The sequence below is a fragment of the Thamnophis sirtalis genome, unplaced genomic scaffold (genome assembly GCF_051295495.1).
Source record: "Thamnophis sirtalis isolate CommonGarterSnake01/CBP01778 unplaced genomic scaffold, rThaSir2_p1.2 scaffold_15, whole genome shotgun sequence".
Classification (NCBI taxonomy): Eukaryota; Metazoa; Chordata; class Lepidosauria; order Squamata; family Natricidae; genus Thamnophis; species Thamnophis sirtalis.
Window position 1 is genome coordinate 21417319 of NW_028261395.1, and position 21951 is coordinate 21439269.

General features: G+C 41.2%; 1 protein-coding gene across 7 annotated transcripts in view; it reads right to left on the bottom strand.

Annotated features, from left to right (window-relative positions):
* GRID1 (glutamate ionotropic receptor delta type subunit 1) overlaps positions 1-21951 on the bottom strand; it is a 763397-nt gene that overhangs the window by 94265 nt on the left and 647181 nt on the right. For all 7 annotated transcript variants that reach the window (XM_087702059.1, XM_087702060.1, XM_087702058.1 and 4 more), the window contains exons 7-8: positions 14349-14510; positions 14049-14168 (exon numbers count right to left, since the gene is read on the bottom strand). In XM_087702059.1, coding sequence (XP_087558185.1) covers positions 14049-14168; positions 14349-14510 — 282 coding nt within the window. The remainder of the gene's footprint in view (positions 1-14048; positions 14169-14348; positions 14511-21951) is intronic.

The following is a 21951-nucleotide window of genomic DNA, read 5'->3' on the forward strand; positions in this document are numbered from 1 at the left end:
GGGAACATAATTTAGCCAGATAACTTTCTGATCTACAATCAGCCAATATAGGACAGCAGCTAGAGTTTCTAATGGCTTCTGCAGTAACCTTGGTTCCTATGAGATGACAATGTGCCCCCTGCTTAAATAACTTAATCATGCATTATATTTCATTTTGCTGGTAGAATGGCTTATAATACCCAATTCTTCTTTGGAGGACATACTCTATATCACACCATCAAGATAAAGAGCTTTAGATTAGCCTTCAGACAAACAAGCTAATTTTCCATGTACCATACACATTTTTTCCCCTTGTGAAGCATGCAGCATTATGATAGGATGGAGCATCTTTCAGGAAGAATTCAAAATAGGAAACAAAAAAACCTACCCTACTTTGTTACATGAATAAAGGTAAAAGTAAAGGTTCCCCTTGCATATATGTACTGGTCGTTCCTGACTCTAAGGGCCGGTGCTCATCTCCATTTCAAAGCCGAAGAGCCAGCACTGTCCGAAGACATCTCCATGGTCATATAACCGGCATGACTAAACAGCCAAAGGTGTACGGAACGCTGTTATTTTCCCACCAAAGGTGGTTCCTATTATTCTACTTGCATTTTTTATGTGCTTTTGAACTGCTAGGGTGGCAGAAGCTGGGACAAGTAACAGGAGCCCATTACGCAACGCTAGGAATTCGAACCGCTGAACTTCCAACCTTTCTGATTGACAAGCTCAGCGTCTTAGTCACTGAGCCACCACGTCCCTATAATGTTATATACATATAGGTATATAACGGCGCTAGGGATTTGAACCACTGGACTGCTGACTTTTCTGTTCAACAAGCTCAATGTCTTAGCTACTGACCTACTATGAAGAAAATGAAATTGGGAGAGGTGGCAGCTGTGCTGTCCCAAAGTTGCTTGCCCAAAAGGCAACTAAACTTGCTTGCTTTTTTTCCCCTTGACTGAAGGAGTTTCTTGGATGAGAAGCAAAATCTTTTTAAGAAAAAAAAAACCCCAAGGAGGTCCAGTTACCTTTTGAAAAGCACCTTTTGGACAATGATGACTTGGATGATTGAGAATCTCTGGAGACACTGGCTAGTTCATAAGTTCCCCAAGAGAGCATGTTGTGTCGAACAGTACTTTGGCCTAATCCAGCAGAGAAATTCTGAGCAACAAGCACAATGGTTTTGCTATTCCTTGGAGTGATGAGGAAGAACGCGGTCCCTGAACTTAGCAAGCCATTGCTCAGTTGAGATTAAAATGTCTGTTTACCGTTGACTCACAAAGACCCTGGAGAGTCATCCTCTATTATCTTCAGCAGCCGATATAAACAGGTAATCAAACCGAACAAGACATGGCTTTTTCCCCAGGTGAAGTTGTTGTGCCAAAAGAGAGGCATCAATGTAAATTATTCAGAGGGTACTAAATTATGTTTTACAGAAATTAAATTTAGGATGTTACTTTATATATATTGTGCAAGTTCATCCTGGCCAAGAAGCTTTCTAACAATAATGTCTTGTGATTTCTTCTTTTTTCAGGTTTCTTTTTGAAACCACAAACCTGACCGAGCGTCTCTGGAAGCAAATTACCGGGGAAATCTAGATCTTCGTGTCTCAAGGGTGGGTTTTCATAGATACTTAATTTCAGAGGGGATAGTTTTATTTTATTTTACTTATTTGCATCCTGCCTTTTATTATTTTCCTGATCTCACCTTTTCTCTCCTTTAATTGGACCATAGTGTTTTGGATTTTGTATTAACTTATTTAGGCTTTTAATGTAACTGTTTTTTTTTCTTTTCTTTTTTTTTTGGTGATTGAAAGCCTCCCAGTTTGTTGCCAGCAGTTTAGACATTAATGGCTGTGTGTTGCGTTATTTTGAGGAGACGGAACATTTACACTGTTATACAAACTGTATGCTCACTACTTTACGAGTGTCATTTTTTCAGTGTTGTCAAATGAAAATATATACTTCAATATTTACAAAATGTGAGGAGGTGTACTCACTTCTGTGATATGTGTGTGTATAAAATGTGTGTGAATGTGTGTGTAAAGTAAAAGTTCCCCTCGCACATATGTGCTAGTCGTTCCCGACTCTAATGGGCAGTGCTCGTCTCCGTTTCAAAGCCGAAGAGCCAGCACTGTCCAAAGACGTCTCCGTGGTGATGTGACCGGCATGACTAAACACTGAAGGCGAATGGAACTCTGTTACCTTTCCACCAAAGGTGGTCCCTATTTTTCTACTTGCATTTTTACGTGCTTTCGAACTGCTAGGTTGGCAGAAGCTGGGACTGTTGCATATTCAATATGCAAATACCAGCTGCGACCTGATTGGTTGGTCGTTTTGACAGTTGGTCTGAGTGCTAGTATAAATACCCTGACAGTTGCAGGGAACATTTGAATCGCTTGTCACCTGTGTTATAATAAAGATCTGTCTTAAAGATCTGTCTTGCACATGGCTCCTGCGTGTCAATTCCCTCACAACAACACAACCCACACGCGTTACAATACTGGCGACGAGGGTGGGATTGATATGCGATTCCCGCAGAGCCTAACAACATCAGCCAACGTGAACGCAGGAGGAAAAAAAAAAATTTCTTTCCTACATTGAGGGCCTGTCAGGGCCGCCGCTATGGCCAGCAAGCGACATCAACAGCAGCCTATGGACCGTGATGGCTAAACTGCGCCAGCTGTGCCTGCCTGCCTGCCTGCCACCAGCTGTTCCTACGGCACTCCAACCGCCTCGTTCCAACCGCTGCGTTCAACAACAGCCTCGTTCTCCAAGCTGCCACCTAGCAGCACACTCACAACATACACCAGACTGTCCTCTACACCATGAGCCTCCTTCCGCTGCAAAGGCCACCGCTTGCTTCTCGAACCAACGAGAGCTACAACACAACGAGAGCCTCCCTGCTGCAAAGATTCCAAAGGACCTGTTTTTTTTTCCTGGTTCTAAAATTTAGCTACGAAGGACTCACCACCATCTTGAAACAGCAGAACTGGGGGGAAGGAGAGAGATTGAATATGCAAATACCAGCTGCGACGTGATTGGCTGGTCATTTGGTCTTTAGAACTGGGGGGAAGGAGTGTTGCATATTCAATATGCAAATACCAGCTGCGACCTGATTGGTTGGTCGTTTTGACAGTTGGTCTGAGTGCTAGTATAAATACCCTGACAGTTGCAGGGAACGTTTGAATCGCTTGTCACCTGTGTTATAATAAAGATCTGTCTTGCACATGGCTCCTGCGTGTCAATTCCCTCACAACAACACAACCCACACGTTACAATAGGGACAAGTAATGGGAGCTCACTCCGTTATACGGCGTTAGGGATTCGAACTGCTGAACTGCCAATCTTTCTGATCGACAGAGACTTCAACGGATAATTAGATCTGCCGAAAAATCAATTGATACCAACCTGCCTTTCATTGAGGATCTGTATACTGGATGAGTCAAAAAGAGGGCTGTGAAAATATCTATAGACCCCTCACATCCTGGACATAGATTGTTTCAACTCCCACCTTCAAACTAACGCTATAGGGCACTGCACACCAAAACAACTAGACAGAAGGACAGTTTTTACCTAAACACAATCACTCTGCTAAACAAATAATCCCCTCAACACTGTCAAACTATTTACTAAGTCTGCACTAGTATTAATTCTCTCATTGTTCCTATCAGCCATCTCCTCCCACTTATGATTGTATGACTGTAACTTTGTTGCTTGTATCCTTACGACTTATATTGATTGTTTCCTAATATGATTTGATTGCTTATTTGTACCCTATGACTATCATTAAATGTTGTACTGTATGATTCTTGACAAACGTATCTTTTCTTTTATGTACACGGAGAGCATCTGCACCAAAGACAAATTTGTTGTGTGTCCAATCACACTTGGCCAATAAGGATTCTATTCTGTTCTATTCTATTCTATTCTATTCAGACAAAAGTTATACAAGGTAAAACAGCTTAAAATTACATTATTTGTTTTTTTATTTTATTTGTTTACAGGTAGTCCTCAATTTACAACAGTTCATTTAGTGACTAAAGGAACTGAAAAAGTGACTTATGACCATTTTTCACACTTATGATCGTTGATCAAAATTTGGATGCTGGAAACTGGCTCATATTTATGACAGCTGCAGTGTCCCAGGATCATGTGATAATCTTTTGCAACCACCTGACAAGCAAAATCATTGGGGAAGCCAGATTTATTTAATAACCATGTTACTAACTTAACAACTGCAGTGATTCACTTAACAACTGTGGCAAGAAAATTCATAAAATGAGGCAAAATTCACTTAACAAACATCTCCCTTAGCAACAGAAATTTGGGGCTCAACGGTAGTGGGTGGGTGGATAGGTAGGTAGATAGGTAAACAGACAGACAGATAGACAGATGAGAGACAGAAAGATAGTTTTGAAATACAAACTGCTGGTTTTTGTGCAAAATATCTAATATCTAATTTTTATTAGATATTTTATGTCCCCCACACCTTCTACCTTCCAGCTACATCCTTCCCCAGAGTAAGTCTCATTTAACTCTAAAGGGTTTTTCTTGCAATAAGTATTTATACAACTGAACTGTCAAAGAACCGAGACTCCATTCAACTTAATTTATTCTAGTATAAATGTGTGAAAAGGGAAGTTCAGACCTCCCATTACTCTTGAGTTCTTACGCAAGCAACTGCCTCAGCCCTGCAGTAATGCATCTAACTCAATTGCTTTTGAAGCTAATTACTGCATTAAGCATCTCCTCCAACTCTAAATGCTATGCAACTATTCTTTTCGATTTATTATATATAGAAGGCTCTGTAGATAGAACGAGAGCATACTTAACCACACGCTTTATGTTGTCATATGCCACTTTGTCTGGATATGGACTATTAATAATGATGGGAGTAGATTTTATTCTGGAGTACTGTTTAGTAAACTCATGAATTAAAATGGCAACTTAACTCTTGTGCATCTAAAACTATCAGCAATTTGCAATAGTAATGTTGAAGGACTAAATCAAAAGCTTCAAATGCCAATAAGGTAGTTCATTCTCAATTTAAAAAAAAACAGATCCTGATGAATAATATAGTAATAGTAGTATCCAGCAGAATTTGCATATAAAATTATATAACCTAGGTTTATAATTAAAACTTGTTTTTCTTTTTTAAAAATGAGGATTCCTTCGTCAGTATTCTTGGATTTTTTTTTAAATTTTGTGGACATTTTGGGAATATTTAGATGCTGAGGTAATTTTTGCTTTCCCACAGCTGGTGAATTTTATATGATTAAATTATAGTGCTTGTATTGCAAACACATCATCAAGGTTGTGAAACCACTCTGATGTAACCAATTTCTTACCACATGTCGTACCACCCAGACAATTTAAATATGCACAAACAAGAAAAAACATTTACAGTAAAAGATGCATTTTTGGGGCTATAATAAAATAATTTGGCTGTGATCTCTATGGAATATCGAATAGTCATGAGTTTGAGGGGTTTATAAATCTGCCTTCAAAGAAAACCTTAATAACAAATATGGTACTCTAAATTAATTTCTGTCTAAAACTAGCAGTCATAAAGTAGAAGAATTGGTGGCCATAGAAGTGTTTATTGTATTTTTAAAATGTATATTGTTTTATTTGTTTCCTAGTATGATTTGATTGCTTATTAGTAACCTATGACTATCACTAAGTGTTGTATCTTATGATTCTTGATGAATGTATTCTATTTTATTTTTCTTCATGTACACTGAGAGTATTTGCACCAAAGATTGTCTGTCCAATCATACTTGGGCAATAAATTATTCTATTCTATTCTATTCCATTTCATTCCATTCCATTATTGGACTTAGAAACTGGCCCCCTACTTGCTAACTACACTGGCATATCATGGAATTATACTGTATTGTGGGCTATATTGATAGATTGTATTGATAATCTGTGTAAATTAATGAAGCACAGGAACATAGTAAATAATCTCGACAACAAAACATAAATGCCTTCTATTATTACACTTTGAAAGAAAGATTAAATATGCAGGGAATAAAAGGGGACGGTTTGTTCAAACTTGCAGTAAGACGATGTAAGAAAGAAAAGAATTAATTGAAGGAAGTGTAAAATGGCAATTGGTTTCTTCCAATTTGTATGTGTTTTTTACATTTCACTATTAATTGCCATTTATAAGATTAACAAGTTACATGTAGTATGGATGTATATGTCAAGTAACGAAAGAAAAATAGCTTGTGGAAAACACAAAAGGGTTGAAATATTGTTGTCACCAATCTGATCTATGCCCATGTATAATTGCTGTCTGCTTTAGACTTTCAGTTTTGGTGCTATACTAGACTGTTGCTGACTTCAATTGCTTAAGAAGAATTTTATGCTTAAATTCAAGGACATGAAAGTCAAAACGGAAAAGGAACAAAACAAGAGGATTTTTGTTATTTTAATATGGAAAAATTCCAGGCACTTAGCAGTTACATTTGAAAAACTATTAAACATGTTGCAAAGTATGATTGAATTTGATTGTAACTGTTTCAAACTACTGATTGCAATTCTGGTGGATCTGGTGCCTTGCAGGCATAATGTAACGTTCGCTACAAACATTGTATTGCATTTCTATAATTCATGATTGATTCAACTGCAGTGCTGGAAACTTCAGACTCAAAAGCTTATAAATAGGCTCCGCTTTTTGATGAGCAACTTCAACTGTTTGTCTCAACTTCATCTCCTGTTGTTTGCCGCTTTGATGTAGCTCTGTAGCTCCCTTACAAGTTTGCTTCTTTGGTAGACCCTGAAACTTTCCCTCTTTAATTTAAATTCTCCTTTATTCGGTGCTGATGTGTAGGAAGTTAGCACCCACCCATCTCCTAGAAAATGAAATATTTTAGGAAATTTTAAAAGGGTAGAATATTTCTCCTGAAAAGAGCAGTAGAAAGTCAGAGAGGCAGAAACTCATCGCCCCCACCTTTGTTAATGGGCCATAAAGGCCTTAGCCAGTGAAACATGTTTTTAGGCAGGAAACAGGCCCACTCTTAATAGCTCCCCCCACCTATGTCAATGGACCATTAAGGCCTGAGCCAGCCTATTCTACATAACCAAGCTCTACCCCATCTCATTGCACTACCCACCAAGTTTCAACCAAACTTAGCACACAACCTAAAAAGCTAGCTAAGACCCCCTCATAGGTCTGACAACCAATCAGAATACATTTTTTACACAGGAACAGGAAACAGAGAGGTGGGGCCCTAGAGAGGATATAAAATCCAAGGATTCTCATGTTTTCTGACCTTTTTCTGTTAAGGAACTCAAGCCATGTGGCCCTGTCCACCATTAAATCATCTTTCCAAGCAGCCTCCATGTTTCCAGTGTCTTTTCCCCCACTTGGAACTGAACCCAGAAGGACATTTCTTCCAACACATGCTCCCCCCCCCCTTTTTCCCCCACTAAAGTGTCCTTTCACTTAGTTTATGCTGGTTTTTCTATTTATTCTTGGCTGGTTTCATTCAGAGTCAGGATTCTGTAAAAATCCTCTTTCTATCACCAAAGTAAACTGCAAAGGCCCCTCTGTTAAGAATCTATTATTGTATTTAATGTGTACAAAGTCTTCAATGCAGTGGTGGGTTCCAGATCCCGCTGCAACTGGTATGCTGCAACGGGGCTGGGCATCCACCATGTACATTGTGCAGCATGCATGCAGCACACACATGCGTACTTACCGCCTGCGATGCTCCAGCTGCTCGGTGGAGCATTGCACAGGCACTGTATGCTCCGTGCGTGAAAGCCCCGATTGGCTCAAATATAGGTAAAGAGGGCAGGCGGAGAGTGGGCCCTCCAGATCACTGTACCAGAACAGTACCTGGTGCTCCCAGCAGGCACCAATACGCCCGTACCAGGGCGTACCGGTTGTATCGCACCACTGCTTCAATGCCTTCTCATCTACCAGTACCAAAAATTCTTATCTAGCACAAATCACTAAAATCATTATCTCTGATCTGAGATGATGGATTACCCCTTAATTACCTTTTCTTATCTATAGAAGATGACATATTAAATTGGCTGCAAGTAGATATCCGCTCTACATGGGGCAGCCCTTGAAGAGTATTCGGAGACTTCAACTCGTCCAGAACGCAGCCGCACGAGCGATTGTGGGTGCACCTCGGTACACCCACGTTACACCTATCCTCCGTGAGCTGCACTGGTTACCGATCAGTCTCCGGATACGCTTCAAGGTGCTAGTCGTAACTTATAAAGCCCTTCATGGTATTGGATCTGGGTACTTGAGAGACCGCCTGCTGCCAATTACCTCCCACAGACCCATTAGATCTCACAGGGTTGGCCTCCTCCGGGTGCCATCTACCAGCCAATGCCACCTGGCTATTACCCGGGGGAGGGCCTTCTCTGTGGCAGCTCCGGCCCTCTGGAATGAACTCCCCGCAGGGATTCAGACCCTCACCTCTCTCCAGGCCTTCCGAAAAGCCGTCAAAACCTGGCTTTGCCGGCAGGCCTGGGGGTGATGAGTTCCCTCCCCTCTCGACATGTATGGTTGTGCGACTGTTGTCTACTTTTATTATTTCTATTTTGTCTTTTTATGTTCCCCTTTTTCCCCCTTGAATTGTTCGCTGCCCTGAGTCCTCCCGGAGAAGGGCGGCATACAAATAATAAAATACAAATACAAATACAAATATGTAGAAGTAAATAAATTGTAGGCCTGCTTTGCGGGGGAGAGGCATGTTTATTGTTGCAATATACTTATGAATATTTAACGAGGGGGGACAATATATGCATATGTGGCTTTTTTTCCTAATGCACTTTTTAATATTGTGTCTAATTTTGGTTTGTTTCTATAATTTTTTTTTTGAGCTTGTATTTTGACTTTCTGAATAAAATAAAATAAAAATGTCCCAGAAACATTCTGTTTCTGTGAGTGATAATTCATAGGTCTCAGAGTTTGTCTCCAGGCTATAGAATCAATGTCCATGTGGTCTGTGAGGATAATGGAGCACATCTAAATTGCGTTTAGACACCAGATGTAGGAAATCGTTCTTTTAAATGCTATTGTTTAATTGTCACTGTATCTTTATTCTGCTTCTACATTATGCCAACCGTCACCTTTAGAATACTTGTGTCCATGTTTGTTCTTTCTTAGAACATACCAGCAGTCACCCAGGTTACCTAACTGGAAAGTGTCACCGTCCATTAAGATTATATTCTATAATCCCACTTGTTTCCAGAAATAAAGAGTAGTAGCTTTGAGTTTTCAGTACTCTGATAATGTGAGATGATTTCCCTCTCTGGCTTTAACTCCAAGGAGCACTGCAGATTTTGTAGCATTTGAGAAAAACGTTTGTAATTTTACAAGACACCATCACAGATTTTTTTTTTTAAATCCTTCAAACCAGATAGGGACCATGATTATAAATGGTTGGGTCTATTGCTATTTCTAAAAGAAATGTACTCAGTGTGTGTTTGGAGACACAAGGAATTTGTCTTTGGAGAGCATATGCACCAAAGACAAATTTGTGTGTCCAATCATACTTGGCCAATAAAAAAATCTATTCTATTCTATTCTATTCTATTCTATTCTATTCTATTCTATTCTATTCTATTCTATTCTATTCTATTCTACTCTACTCTACTCTACTCTACCCTACCCTACCCTACCCTACTCTATTCTACTCTCAACTTTCCAGGGAAGGAACTTCTAAATGATGTGCCCCATTTTTAAACTTCCTTCATTACTAATTGTGAAATTCATAGGAAAAAATAATAGTAATAAGGACCAGATATTTAATAGTAAAGGCACCAGATATCTCAAGGGAGATATCTTAGAGCGTTCTGCTCCAACGAAGAGAATCAAAAGCATTATTAGGCTACATCTGCATGCTGCTTTAGAAAGTGTGAAGCAAGCTGGGAAGGTTGATCTAAAGAAGGAAGTGATATTTTTAGAAAGAAAGGCTTAAAATATAGAAATGAATAGCCAGGGATAAATGCTACCATTCAAAACAAGAATGTTTCTCTTAAAATGCAGCATATGCTTAATCCACATACTGGTGTGTGTGTGTGTGTGTGTGTGTGTGTGTTTGTGTGTCTGTGTCTGTGTGTGTGTCTGTGTGTGTGGCTTGAGAATGAGTTGAAAAGACTGACTTTTTAGAAGACAACATTGTGTGTGGAGGGGCACTGAGGCCCACACAACTGTGGGTCTGGCTAGTCCCTTGAGACTCCCCCTCTGCCTAATACTAATGTAATAATCCAATGTTAAATGTCCATCTAAGGATTTTTTCCCTTCCTTTTTTGATTTTTAATTGTCATTATTTTGCAATTTTACGTATTTAAAAAGAAAATCTGTGAGCTCACTGCATATTCCTGCCCTGTCTTGCCCACCAAATATTAAAACAGTAGTTAGTAATAAAATAAGAATTGTGCAAATCTGTCCAGTCCTGTCTCAGGCTCATATTTTCTGACAATAAAAAATCCATACATTACTTGGCTCCCCTCCTCCTCCCAATTGCCATTTTGCAGGTCAATGTCACCTGGACTTTATGTTATAGGAGCTCCTGCAGTGCCAACGGATGGATTTCCATATCCTTAACACAGGTTACAAGGCACTGCACTAGAAGGAGGATGAATCTAACTCTTATGTATATTTTATCACTATGGAAATTTCTGCTGCATTCAGTACTGTTTGGATGCTCATTACACACAAGACCATGACAATTTCCCTCAAAGTTTTCTTCCTCTTCTAAGTAAAATTCACATGAGAGTGTTGTGGCCCACCGACAGCCAGTGAAGCTGGCAGCAGAGTCAGACAGGGAGGAGGTTGGGGAGGAACATGGGCCAGTCTTGGGGGCTGAGGAAAGCTCAGAGGAGGGCTCTGCATCAGAGGCAGAGTGGGTGTTAGACAGCAGTGAGACAGAGGAACAGCTGGAGCCTGTTCCCAGTGTGTGCATGCGCATTGTTGCCAGAAGACAAGAACAACTAAGAAAGCAGGGTTGATTTAGGAGTAAAGCCACACCTTGGAGGTGTTTGGCCCCTCCCATAGGAAACAAAAGAGAAGCGAACAGGGAGGGGGCTTTTATAGGAAACAATTTGTTTCTTCGGTCATTTCAAGAGTGGAAAGCTTTGTTTGTGACTATAAGAGACTCTGTGCTAAATTTTGCCTTGCCCTGCATTTGGAAACTAGTTATCTGACAGCTTGCCCAGTGAGATAAGGTTTGTGTTGATAAATATTCCTCTTAAAGACTGTTTGCAAAGCCTTGCTGATTGTGAATGAAAGGAATTCATGGTCATGTAAATAAAAAAAGGTTTTGACAGGACCAAGACTTTGCTTCATGCTTGTTAAGGAAGCCTAGGTCAAAACAGAGAGTGATTGTGTAGCAGATGTTAAACACCAGGTCCACATGTGAGGGTTCAATTAAAGTGATATATTGCTAAAAGCCTATGCACAGGAGTCTTCTCAACTAATGTTTAGCACCTCCTTGGAGTTAGATAATGGTCAACGGAATTCAGGGGAGGTTGGACTTAGTCCACTTGCGGCTACATAGGGATTCTAAGCTGATCCCTCTTTTGACTCCCCTCTCCAGATTCTGCCACTCCTTCTCCTACATTGGGTGAGGAAATGGTGGAAGGCAATCTTCCTACTCTTCATAAATTATATGGCAAACCTTCCTAGAAATGTTTTTTCCTCCTGGAAATGTTACCCATTATTTAGAACCCCAAAGAAATAAAGCCAAAAGAGGGATTGTCTGGCTTAATTCTTCCATAAAAGTTGCATACAAAAAAACCTTCCCAACTCTTAAAACATTAGTGTGGATCAGAGGTGGTATTCAGCCGGTTCGTATCAGTTCACCTGAAGCAGTGGCAGAAATTTCAGCAAACCAGTAGCGATGGCTGGCTGGCCATGCCCCCGAACCAGTCTCCCTATTGCCAGTTGCTCATCTCACCTGCCCCAACACTTCGCATGCTGGCTCTCAAGGACGCGGCAGCTGGCCACAGGCTGCTGAAAAGTCCTCCGGCTGGCAGAAAAGCTGCTGCCATCGCCACCATTTTCTATGCGCATTCCATTGCCTTGCAAGTCCAAGTAGCAGCTAGCTGGGAGCTGCCCAAAACTCCAGTCAGCTTGTCTTTCGAACTCTGGACCAGCTGCCGTGAAAGTTAAGCAACCAAAGAGGCGGTGGTGGGGGAGGAAGAGGGGAAATATGGGTGACTAGTGAAGGGAGGGTGGGGGAAGATAGGGAAAAATCATTTTAAAATTCCTACCTTTTCCTGTGGGCGTGGCTAGGTGCGGGGCATGTGACGGAGTGGGCGTGTCCATGAGTGACATCAAGTTGGCCACACCCACTCAATCACATCCCCCCCCACCTAGCCACACCCATCAAACTGATAGCAAAAAATTTTGGGACGCACCACTGGTGTGGATCCCATTATAAAGTTCACCCCATGGAAAGAAACAAGGTCAACTGAGACAATGGAGACCCACATAACGAAGTCCATAAATGGAAAAGCTTTATGCAGCTGCTTTTCTGAGTTTCAAAGAGAAGTTAAATAGAGGCAAAAATGGATAAACCTAGGCAGACTTTACAGTGGCATTCAAGCTCCAGGCAAAACAAAGGCTGTCCTGTTATGGTTTGTTCCGTACTCAGGCTGCAGGTTATTTAGTTGCCTTTAATGCATGCTGTTGCATATAACTTTTTATGTGTTTAATATTTAATATTGGACAGACATTACTTCTCTGCGATAGCACCTTTGGGAATGGATAGTTTGCAGTGGCCAGCAGAGTGTAGGGAGAGCTTAAATCTTTCCTTTACAACTATTCATTCCTGCTATTAACACCCACGTAATGGTCTGGATCTCTTTTCATAAGTTGGGAGGGGGGAGAGTGTGGGAGGAGGCAGGAGGAGAAGATTTGGACAAATATCTTAAAAAGGGAGGGTTAAGTCTTCTCATATATGGACAATCTGGAACTGCGCTGCCTGTGGTCTGATCTAAGCATAGTACATTAAAGTGTCTGCTACAACGTCTTACCTGTCAACGACTTCTTCAGCTTTAACCTCAATAATACACGGGCAAACAATAGATACAAACTCAAGGTAAGCCACTCCAAAGTCGATTGCAAAATATACAACTTCAGCAACAGGTGAAGAGAGACCGCCTCCTGCCGATTACCTCCCATAGACCAATCAGATCTCACAGGTTAGGTCTCCTCCGGATTCCATCCGCCAGCCAATGTCAGCTGGCGACCCCCCGGGGGAGAGCCTTCTCTGTTGCAGCTCCAGCCCTCTGGAATGATCTCCCTGTCGAGATCCGGACCCTTACGACCCTCCCGGCTTTCTGCAAAGCCACCAAGTCCTCGCTGCTCCAGCAGGCCAGGGAGCCTGTGAAACATCCAGCCCCGCGGAAATTGTGAATGTTGCGGTTTTGTTTTTAAAGTGTTGTCTTTGTCTAGTCTTCCCCCTTCCCTTGTCTATTGTGAGCCGCCCGGAGTCCTTCGGGAGTGGGCGGCATACAAGACAAATAAATAAATAAATAAATAAATAAATAAATAAATAAATAAATAAATAAATAAATAAATAAATAAATAAATAAATAAATAAACAAATAAATAAATAATAAATAAATAACAGTGGTCAACGGCTGGGATGCTCTACCTGACTCTGTTGTTACATCCTCAAACCCCCACAGCTGCAACCTGCAACTGTCTACCGTGGATCTCACCCCATTCCTAAGAGGTCCGTAAAGGGGGCATGCATAAGGGCCCCAGCATGCCTACCGCCCCTGTCCTACTGTCCCCATTTATTTGTATTCATTTCCTTCGTTCATGTCCATGTTCATACTTATATCTGCTATCTTGTACATGTTTGACAAACTAAATAAATAAAATAAAAATATGTCATGTCAGAAGAAATCATAAGCGATGAAAATACTAGCAATGAAGAAACACAGAATTAGGTAGACATAAAACATTTTTCCGGGTTTCATTTTTTTATATATAAATAAAATTGTACTGCAAAAAAAACCAGCATGTCCTCCAGATAAACTGAAGGGGGAAGAAACAGAAGAAGAAAGAAGAATTACCCTTCGGACATCTTTCCCAAATGTTTCACTGTAGCTCGTTCCAAGGATCTCAAACTGGACATAGGGGTTGGCACCATCTTCTTGGAATTCCATAATGCCCGTCAATCCACTGATATGACCCTAAAGAAAAAGTTTCATCTAGTTGAGAAAAAAAAATGATGTTTTTCCCTCCCCAGGATCTTCTTTCAAACCATATGTTTTAAATGTTTCGTGTTATGTGTCCAAGAGCTTCCTTGGGATCATAAACTAAATGACTTGCTTGGCCTATTATCTCTTGGAAAGGCAGATCCACTTGATTACCTTCTTGATCGTCTCCAACATGGATCGGCCTCCGTTCCAAGGTTTGGTTGATTTTCTCATGCAATTCAAGCTGGCCATGCTGTGCCATTTCCGGTCTTCCAACTTTCGGTGGAAAGCGTTGGCCAGCATGAGGACACTGTCGTAGAGATAGAGGTTGGAGACCTGTACATGGAGACAAAGCCAAACCCAAACCGTTGGTACTCAACTGTTGAAGGGCATGCTGAAAGGGTGTAGCACGATGGAGAAGGTATATATAAAGTGAATGCATTGCAAAAATAAGTCTGCTTTCTAAGTAATTATTTATTGATTTCTTCTTTTATCAGAGGAACCTGTAATGCACTCATCGGGGACAGGATCAGCAATACAAAGCTTGAAACCTAATTTTCTTTCCCAGTTTCAATTGACCTTCTGTGCAGATAGTTCTAGTCCTCTTCTTTAAACAAGTTCTGTTTCTCTTTAAAAACTATGTTCAATGTGTGCTTAAAACAGAATTAATTGTCATCTAGGAGAATGCTAAACCCAAGTATAAAGGAAGTCCATGCAATGACTGACCTTACATTACTAGCCTAATAGTTTCCTAAACTAACAATGGAGGGCAGTGATCAGTGATCCATGGCAAATGGGAACAATCAGATCTGGGTATAAGGAGACCTTGTAAAACATTTCTGTAGCAGGATTTGGGTCTGAGAAAAGGAAGAATATTATTAGAAAACCAAAACAGCTAAGGCTAATCTTAACCCATCTCTCTGGTGGTGTAAAAGAAGAGTAGGCAAAGCTGGAGGTGGAGTGAAGTATACCATCAGCTTGGAGTCATTAAGTTTCTATGAATGATCCAACTTCAATTCCCTTGAATTCCAATGATGCTTATTTGGCCCCAATTTAGTGCTGAACTAAATCTAGGGATGACTAGATTTTTGAGCACAATGGGCAATAGATCTTTTAAACTGCAATGTAATGTATGGTCCTGATTCTTTGCAATTGACAGGTGGGGTGAAATGGGATATGGAGAAGATGAGATGAATGTTAAGAAGACATGTCTTCTAAAAGCCATTCACATAGCATCTTCTTGCTATAATTAACAGGCCATGAGATTGAACCCAGGGGACAGATCACTGCATTGGTTGCTAATATTTTGGATGGTCACTAGTATATAAAAATATGTCAGAATTTGTTGCATAAATTCAAATCCAGAACACACACAGATAACTGATGTAGCAGGATTCACTAACTTCTTTATATACATAAGAATATATGAATAAATGTACAATACCAACAGGTGGTTCTTCCAAGTAAACACAAGGCAAGTGAGTTACAGGCAAACACAAGCAGTTAGTTTCATTTCAGCAGACAAGCCCAGACAGACTGCTAGTTTACTTCTCAGAGCAGCAGATTGCTTTCTTCTTAAGTTTCTGTTTCAATTCTCTGCACAGACTTAGATCTTTTTAAGGTCCCATTGGCTGACTTAGTTGCTATGTCTATTCATTGGCTGACCTTGTTCCCATGTCTCTCCCAGTCATTAATATTTTAACAAAATATGCTAGCAAGTCACTAATATCTCTCTCTATAAAAATGGCTAACCCTAACCCTAACCCTAACGCTGGAACACCTTGAGCAATTTCAACCCAACTTGGTACACAGATGACTTACTCTCTGGAGAAAAATTATCTGGGGGTAAGACACCCCTAACACTCTTCAGGGTGTTTGTTCTGTTAAGATACAGCCTGTTGCGCCTTACTGTTGTACTAGCTTCTACAGTACAGTGCAGTGGAGTTGCCATGGTAACGGCTTTACAGTACTCCACAAGGGGGCTCCCTCTGGTAAGGGGGAAAATCCAACATTAGAAATTACATTTTGTCCAGACATTTTCCCTTTATAAATAAATACCTGGGTAACCCTGGGTTATTGCCTAAGTATAAAAATAAGAGCCAACCCCATCCCCTTCTAGCACTGAAGATGTTGGGTAATAAAGCATCTGCGAGAAAACCACCAAGCTCAGAGAGCACCAAGGACACCACAGTTTCAAAATGTTTCAAAAGTTCAAACTTTTAAAGAATTATTTTAAAGAAGCTTCTAGGGTCAAATTCATATTCAATTGCCACATGTGTGCTGTGTACTATTGATCAATAAAGACTCTTTCAGTGTCTTTATTGATCAATCAAACATTAATAACAAATCTACTGAATCTTTGCAAAGAGGCTCGTTTGGAAAATAATTCTTCTTAGAGTTTTCAAAGAGAAGACAGATGTGCCTTTACCAACAAATCAAAGTTTGAGCAGGATGCAACTTTCTGATTTACCACCTCTTTTCTTTCATCTGCTTTTTTGCCAGCTTGTCATTCTTAACTGACAGATGCTTTTATTATTGAAAACCTAATTTATGTCTTCTCTTTAGGATGGAGTCAGATTCTCTCCCAGATGGATTTGGCATATGTGTTTCCATGTTGAGTAGGATTTCCCCTGATGTTACAGAGAAGAAAATAGAAGGTCCGGGAGTTCTAAAGGATGGCAAGAGAAGTTTGATGTATAATTTGGTACGAAAGACTAAAAGAAGACAGATGCTTTCAACTTTGCTGGTAAAAAAAGTGTAAGGCTATAATTGGAAGACGCAACTTCGGATTGTGTGAAGCTAAACAAAACAGATTACAAAACAACTCTGAAAGAGAAATGAAAATAATGAAAACAAAATCTGTTGGGATTAGTTAACTCAGATTAATGTATAGTTTTCAAATCATCCCAAGAAAAGAAAGAATGAATTTTTCTACTTGCATTTTTACATGTTTTTGAACTGCTAGGTTGGCAGAAGCTGGGACAAGTAATGGGAGCTCACTCCGTTTTGTGGCGCTAGGGATTCGAACCACCGAACTGCCGACCTTTCTGATCAACAAGCTCAGTGTCTTAGCCACTGAGCCATCCCGTCCCTACAATGTAAATTAATAAAAGGATTTTTTGTAGGGCCAAGGAGTTTGCGTCATGCTCTCAGGAAGCCTGAGTTTGAACACTTTGATTCACTTGAACAAAGTAGCATAAACTCTTTGCCAACGCATAGACACAAATAAATAAAGGGATGGTTTCTACATTAATATTGTTAATAATTTCCTCTGCTATATTACCATTTTTTTGCCTTTGACTCTCACATGCATAGATGCCCTGTGGCCATCTTCAGAAATAACCCTGACCATTTCAGTTACTGTACTAACCTAGTGTTAGTACAGGAGACGTGGTGGCTCAGTGGCTAAAACACTGAGCTTGTTGATCAGAAAGGTCAGCAGTTTGGCGGTTCGAATCCCTAGCACCACAAAATGGAGTGAGCTCCCCTTACTTGTCCCAGCTTCTGCCAACCTAGCAGTTCAAAAACATGTAAAAATGCAAGTAGAAAAATAGGAACTATCTTTGGTGGGAAGGTAGCAGCATTCCATGCACCTTCGGCATTTAGTCATGCCAGCTACATGACCACGGAGACATCTTCGGACAGTGCTGGCTCTTTGGCTTTGAAACGGAGATGAGCACTGTACCCTAGAGTTCGGAAGGACTAGCACATATGTGCAAGGGGAACCTTTACCCTTTTTACTAACCTACTGTACTGTATTTTTACGCCTTACTTTTCTGATGCCCTGAATGAAACCCCACAATGCTATTTCAGATTGAATTTCTTGTCCCCTTCCCTGAGATTCAATGAGATGCCCGACAGCTACCTTCCTTCTTAAATGCTACGTTCACAATCCCATATTGCTGTTTGGGCAAAATAAAATAAAAATAAAATCCTTTCCCTGATGTCCTCAAGAAGATTAAATTGGTTGTTTCCCAAACAAACCTCTCCCCATGTTAGAGATAATATTTACAGCATCTCAGCTTTGTTGCTAGAATGAGGCTACTGTGAATGAGGACCAATCCCCCCTCCCTACTACTCATTTCCTCCAGCAGCAGCACCAATTCCAATTTGCTGGACTTGTAGGCAGACAATAATCAGGAATTCATGTGAGTTTGCTGCACTATCCTGCAGCGGCTGCCCAGGTGGTCTCAAGCATGAGAAAAGAGGAAATTAAGGAATTATCTTTCCAGCAGCGTGCTTGAATTGTTCGAAAAGGAACCCAAAAGAAAACAAGATCGCTTCTTCGCCCTGGGAAGGTGGTTTCTTTGGCACTCCTGCTGAGTCTTCCTCTTCATGCTTTGGAAAGAGACACTAATTTCATATAAATGAAGTGAGGCAATGGTTATCTGAGGTTTTTACCCCCTTCTTCTTCCTTTCTGTTTACCTTTTTTTAACACCTGATAAAACTTTTCCACTTGCACTTCATTGGCATTATTATTGTGGTTGCCCACACAATCTAAGCCAGTTTTGGGAAAAACTCTTCAAGCAACAATAAGGATGTTACTGACTCAAGGCTAAATGGGGGGAAAAAAACCATGGTGTCATTCCTCTCTGTCAACATAGGTTGGGTCTTGGAGTACCAGCAGGGAAGGCGAAGGTTCTTGTAGTCCACCAACAACCTGCAGAGCTGGCAACAGAATTGAACAGTGAGGAGGTTGGGGAGGAACATGGGCCAGTCCTGGAGTCTTAGGAAGGCTCAGACAAGGGCTCTGCATCGGGGCAGAGAGGGGGTCAGGGCCATCTGAGAGTTATGTGCTGCCTCCAGAGCCTCCAGAGTTGGACATCAGTGAGGCAGAGGAACAGGCTCCCGCTGTTCCCAGTGCGTGCATGCGCAGAGCTGCCAGAAGGCAAGAACAATTAAGACAGAAGAGATTACTTGGGAGTAAGGCTTGGAGATGATTGGCCCCTCCCATAGGACATGAAGGAGGAGCAAAGGCATGTGAGCCCTTGCAGGAAGAAACTTGGTTCATGCTGGTCAGATTACCTTCTAAAGCTCTGTTTTGACTCTTTGCTCCATGTGGCCTTGCCAAGCTAATTGCCAATTAAGTCTTTGGCAGTGTTTCAAGGAAGTTAAAGGTGGGTGCTTATCAGCCTTATTCTGAAGGACTTTGACAGCCTACTGTTGGGCTCTTTATGAACTATTTGGGACTCATTATGGGCTGCGAATGAACATAATTCAAAGCCTTTGAAATAAAAAGAGGTTTTTGGGGACTAAGCATGTGCTTTTTACTATATCCGGAAGCCTAGGTCAAAAAAGAGGTGGCCCTTGCTCATGGTCCAATAGCAAGCTGGGAAAGGCCAGGAGGTAAGTTCTTGGGAGCTGTATTTGTTCCTAAAGCTTCAGTAGAAGAACCTGCGTTGCTCCATTGAAGAATATGTTGTTTTGTGGTTGGGTTTGTTGGCCTGTCCACCGGCTCAGCAGTTCATCTGATTAGTATCTTCTTTCCTTGGAATCCATGTCTGAAAACAAACTCAAGTTGTGACATTTGGTCTCTCTTCAAAGGACATATCTCCATTGAAATGATGTTGACAAATTCAGCAAGAGGCTGTAAACCAAAGTCGGAGGAGCTACTTCTGATTGTAGTCCATGTGTGGGCACCCATTTTCTATTTTATGGCCCTCAAAGTACCCCAGGAACTGTCAAAACGTAACAGCAAAGTGATAACTATGATTTTTCTTTGTTGTTCTAATTCTTAATTCCCTCTTGAGTGGCTCCAAAATGTCAATGTGATTAAAGGGAGAAACTCATAAATACATATCGAATCGCCATGCTTCTGTTTCCCACAAAGCATTTGTGGGCCCTAATAGATAATGATTGGTTAATCCTATCAATTTTAGCTTTAAATCCTGTTTCTAAGATGAATGGGCTGGCAAGATGTGCGCAATTGTTGAATGATTTAAAACACCAGGATCAAATACTACTCCAGGCAAGCTGATGCCATATGAAGTAATAGATGCCCATCGTAATAATGAAGGAGCAATATTTGCAGCGTAATTAGCTTCTGATTGCTGCCTGGCAATCAGCGGAGGTTAAATGATCTGTGCAGATGGCTCGCCGTGGTGAGAAAATGGGTGTTTTTAGGGTAGAATATTTTGTTTCCCCAGATTATAATTCTGCAGTCTGTTGGCATTATGTTTCACGGCATATGGAGTGGTGGAGGAAAAAAACACTCACAATTGTCCAATAGAGTCGGATGGTTTTAGGCAAAATGTTGATCTGCTCTTTTAATTATTTGAGCTCAGGGTCTCCCCTTCAACTTCTCCCCTTAACTAGTCCCATCCCTCTTCATTTGCAAGTCCTTCATTTTTCCTGGCATTGCATGGTCTCAGGCTCCTTCAAACCATGCATCACCTTTGTTCTTCTAACTCTGCTGACTATTAACAAAATTCAGGCAGAAGTAACCTGAAAATGTCTACTTGGCCTGATATAAATGGACCAGTGGACCAGTACCAGTCCATGGTCTGTTGAGAACTGGGCTGTGCAAGTGGCGGGCGAGTGTGCGAAGCTTCATTTGCGCATGCACAGGATCTAAGGTGCGTGCCCAATACCATCCTCCCCATATCTCCACTTCTGCCAGTCCATGGACCCAGAAAGTTTGGGGACCCCAACTCTTTTCCACAAACCCCACCTCCTCTAGCACTGATGTTACCTAATTTGGATAATGAAACCTCTGCAAGGGAACAACCAAGCTCAGAGAGCATCAAAGACCCCTCATTTCAACCGTGAGCTACAAACGTCACATATAGAGGGTTAGATAACTAATCTGGGAGGAAGCTAGTCAACAAAAGCTGTTCCCTAGGAGTTCTCAGAGGCTTGTAAAATGGCACCCGGTAATAATAATGGGCTCTAAAATGGCACCCGATGAAAAAGGGCCTAAAAATGGCAGCCATGGTAATGGCGTGCAGTGGAAAAGAATCGTTTGGTGGAATTGCTCCAGGCATGAAGTTCTTTGAGGTGGCTACTGGCTGTGGTAATTCCGCGGTCCTTGGTCTCCTTTGGAACTGATGTGGATCATTGGAAGATGGTGCTTGCTGTTTCGGCTTCCCACTGCTTCAAAGGAGCGCTGCCACGATCGCGAAGCACTGAATGAGCTGCAGGGCAGCTGAGACAGGCCTCCGAAGGGAAGGCAATGATAGTGCCTTCAAATAGGCATTCCAGCAGCTGCGATGTGGCCGCTTGCCCCTTCAGTACTTAGCCTGCAATGCTATGATGAAGATGTAATTGTCAAATCCAAAAAAGATTCATCTTTATTTCTTTTTCTCTGCTCAGGACTGAGAGAGATCAAAATCTCACCTTATGGGCTTGACTGAGTTGAGAAACTGGAGGCAGTCAAGTCCAGGAGGCGTGGCCAAAAACTCTAAAATAACTCAGTCATCTGGAAGAATAACAGAAGTTGAACCCATGCTTGGATTCTCCAAGCAACACACAGGAGAACAATCAAGCTCAGAGATCATCAAATTTCAACCCTGAGCTACAAACCTCACATATAGAAATTTAGATAACTAATATGGGAGAGAGTCAAAAAAGCTCCTCCCTGGGAGTTCTCAGAGCACATATTTATTGATGCTAGTAGTGTGCTTTAGTTTGTCAAGATGGCTGCCTCATGGGTGAGGTACACTAAAGGAAACAATAAAGGAACAACTGCTTTGAAGAACCTCAACATGCCTTTCTTGGTTTTTGGGGACTTACAATGAATTATGGGGAACAAACATTTCAGTGCAGCCAATGAACTAG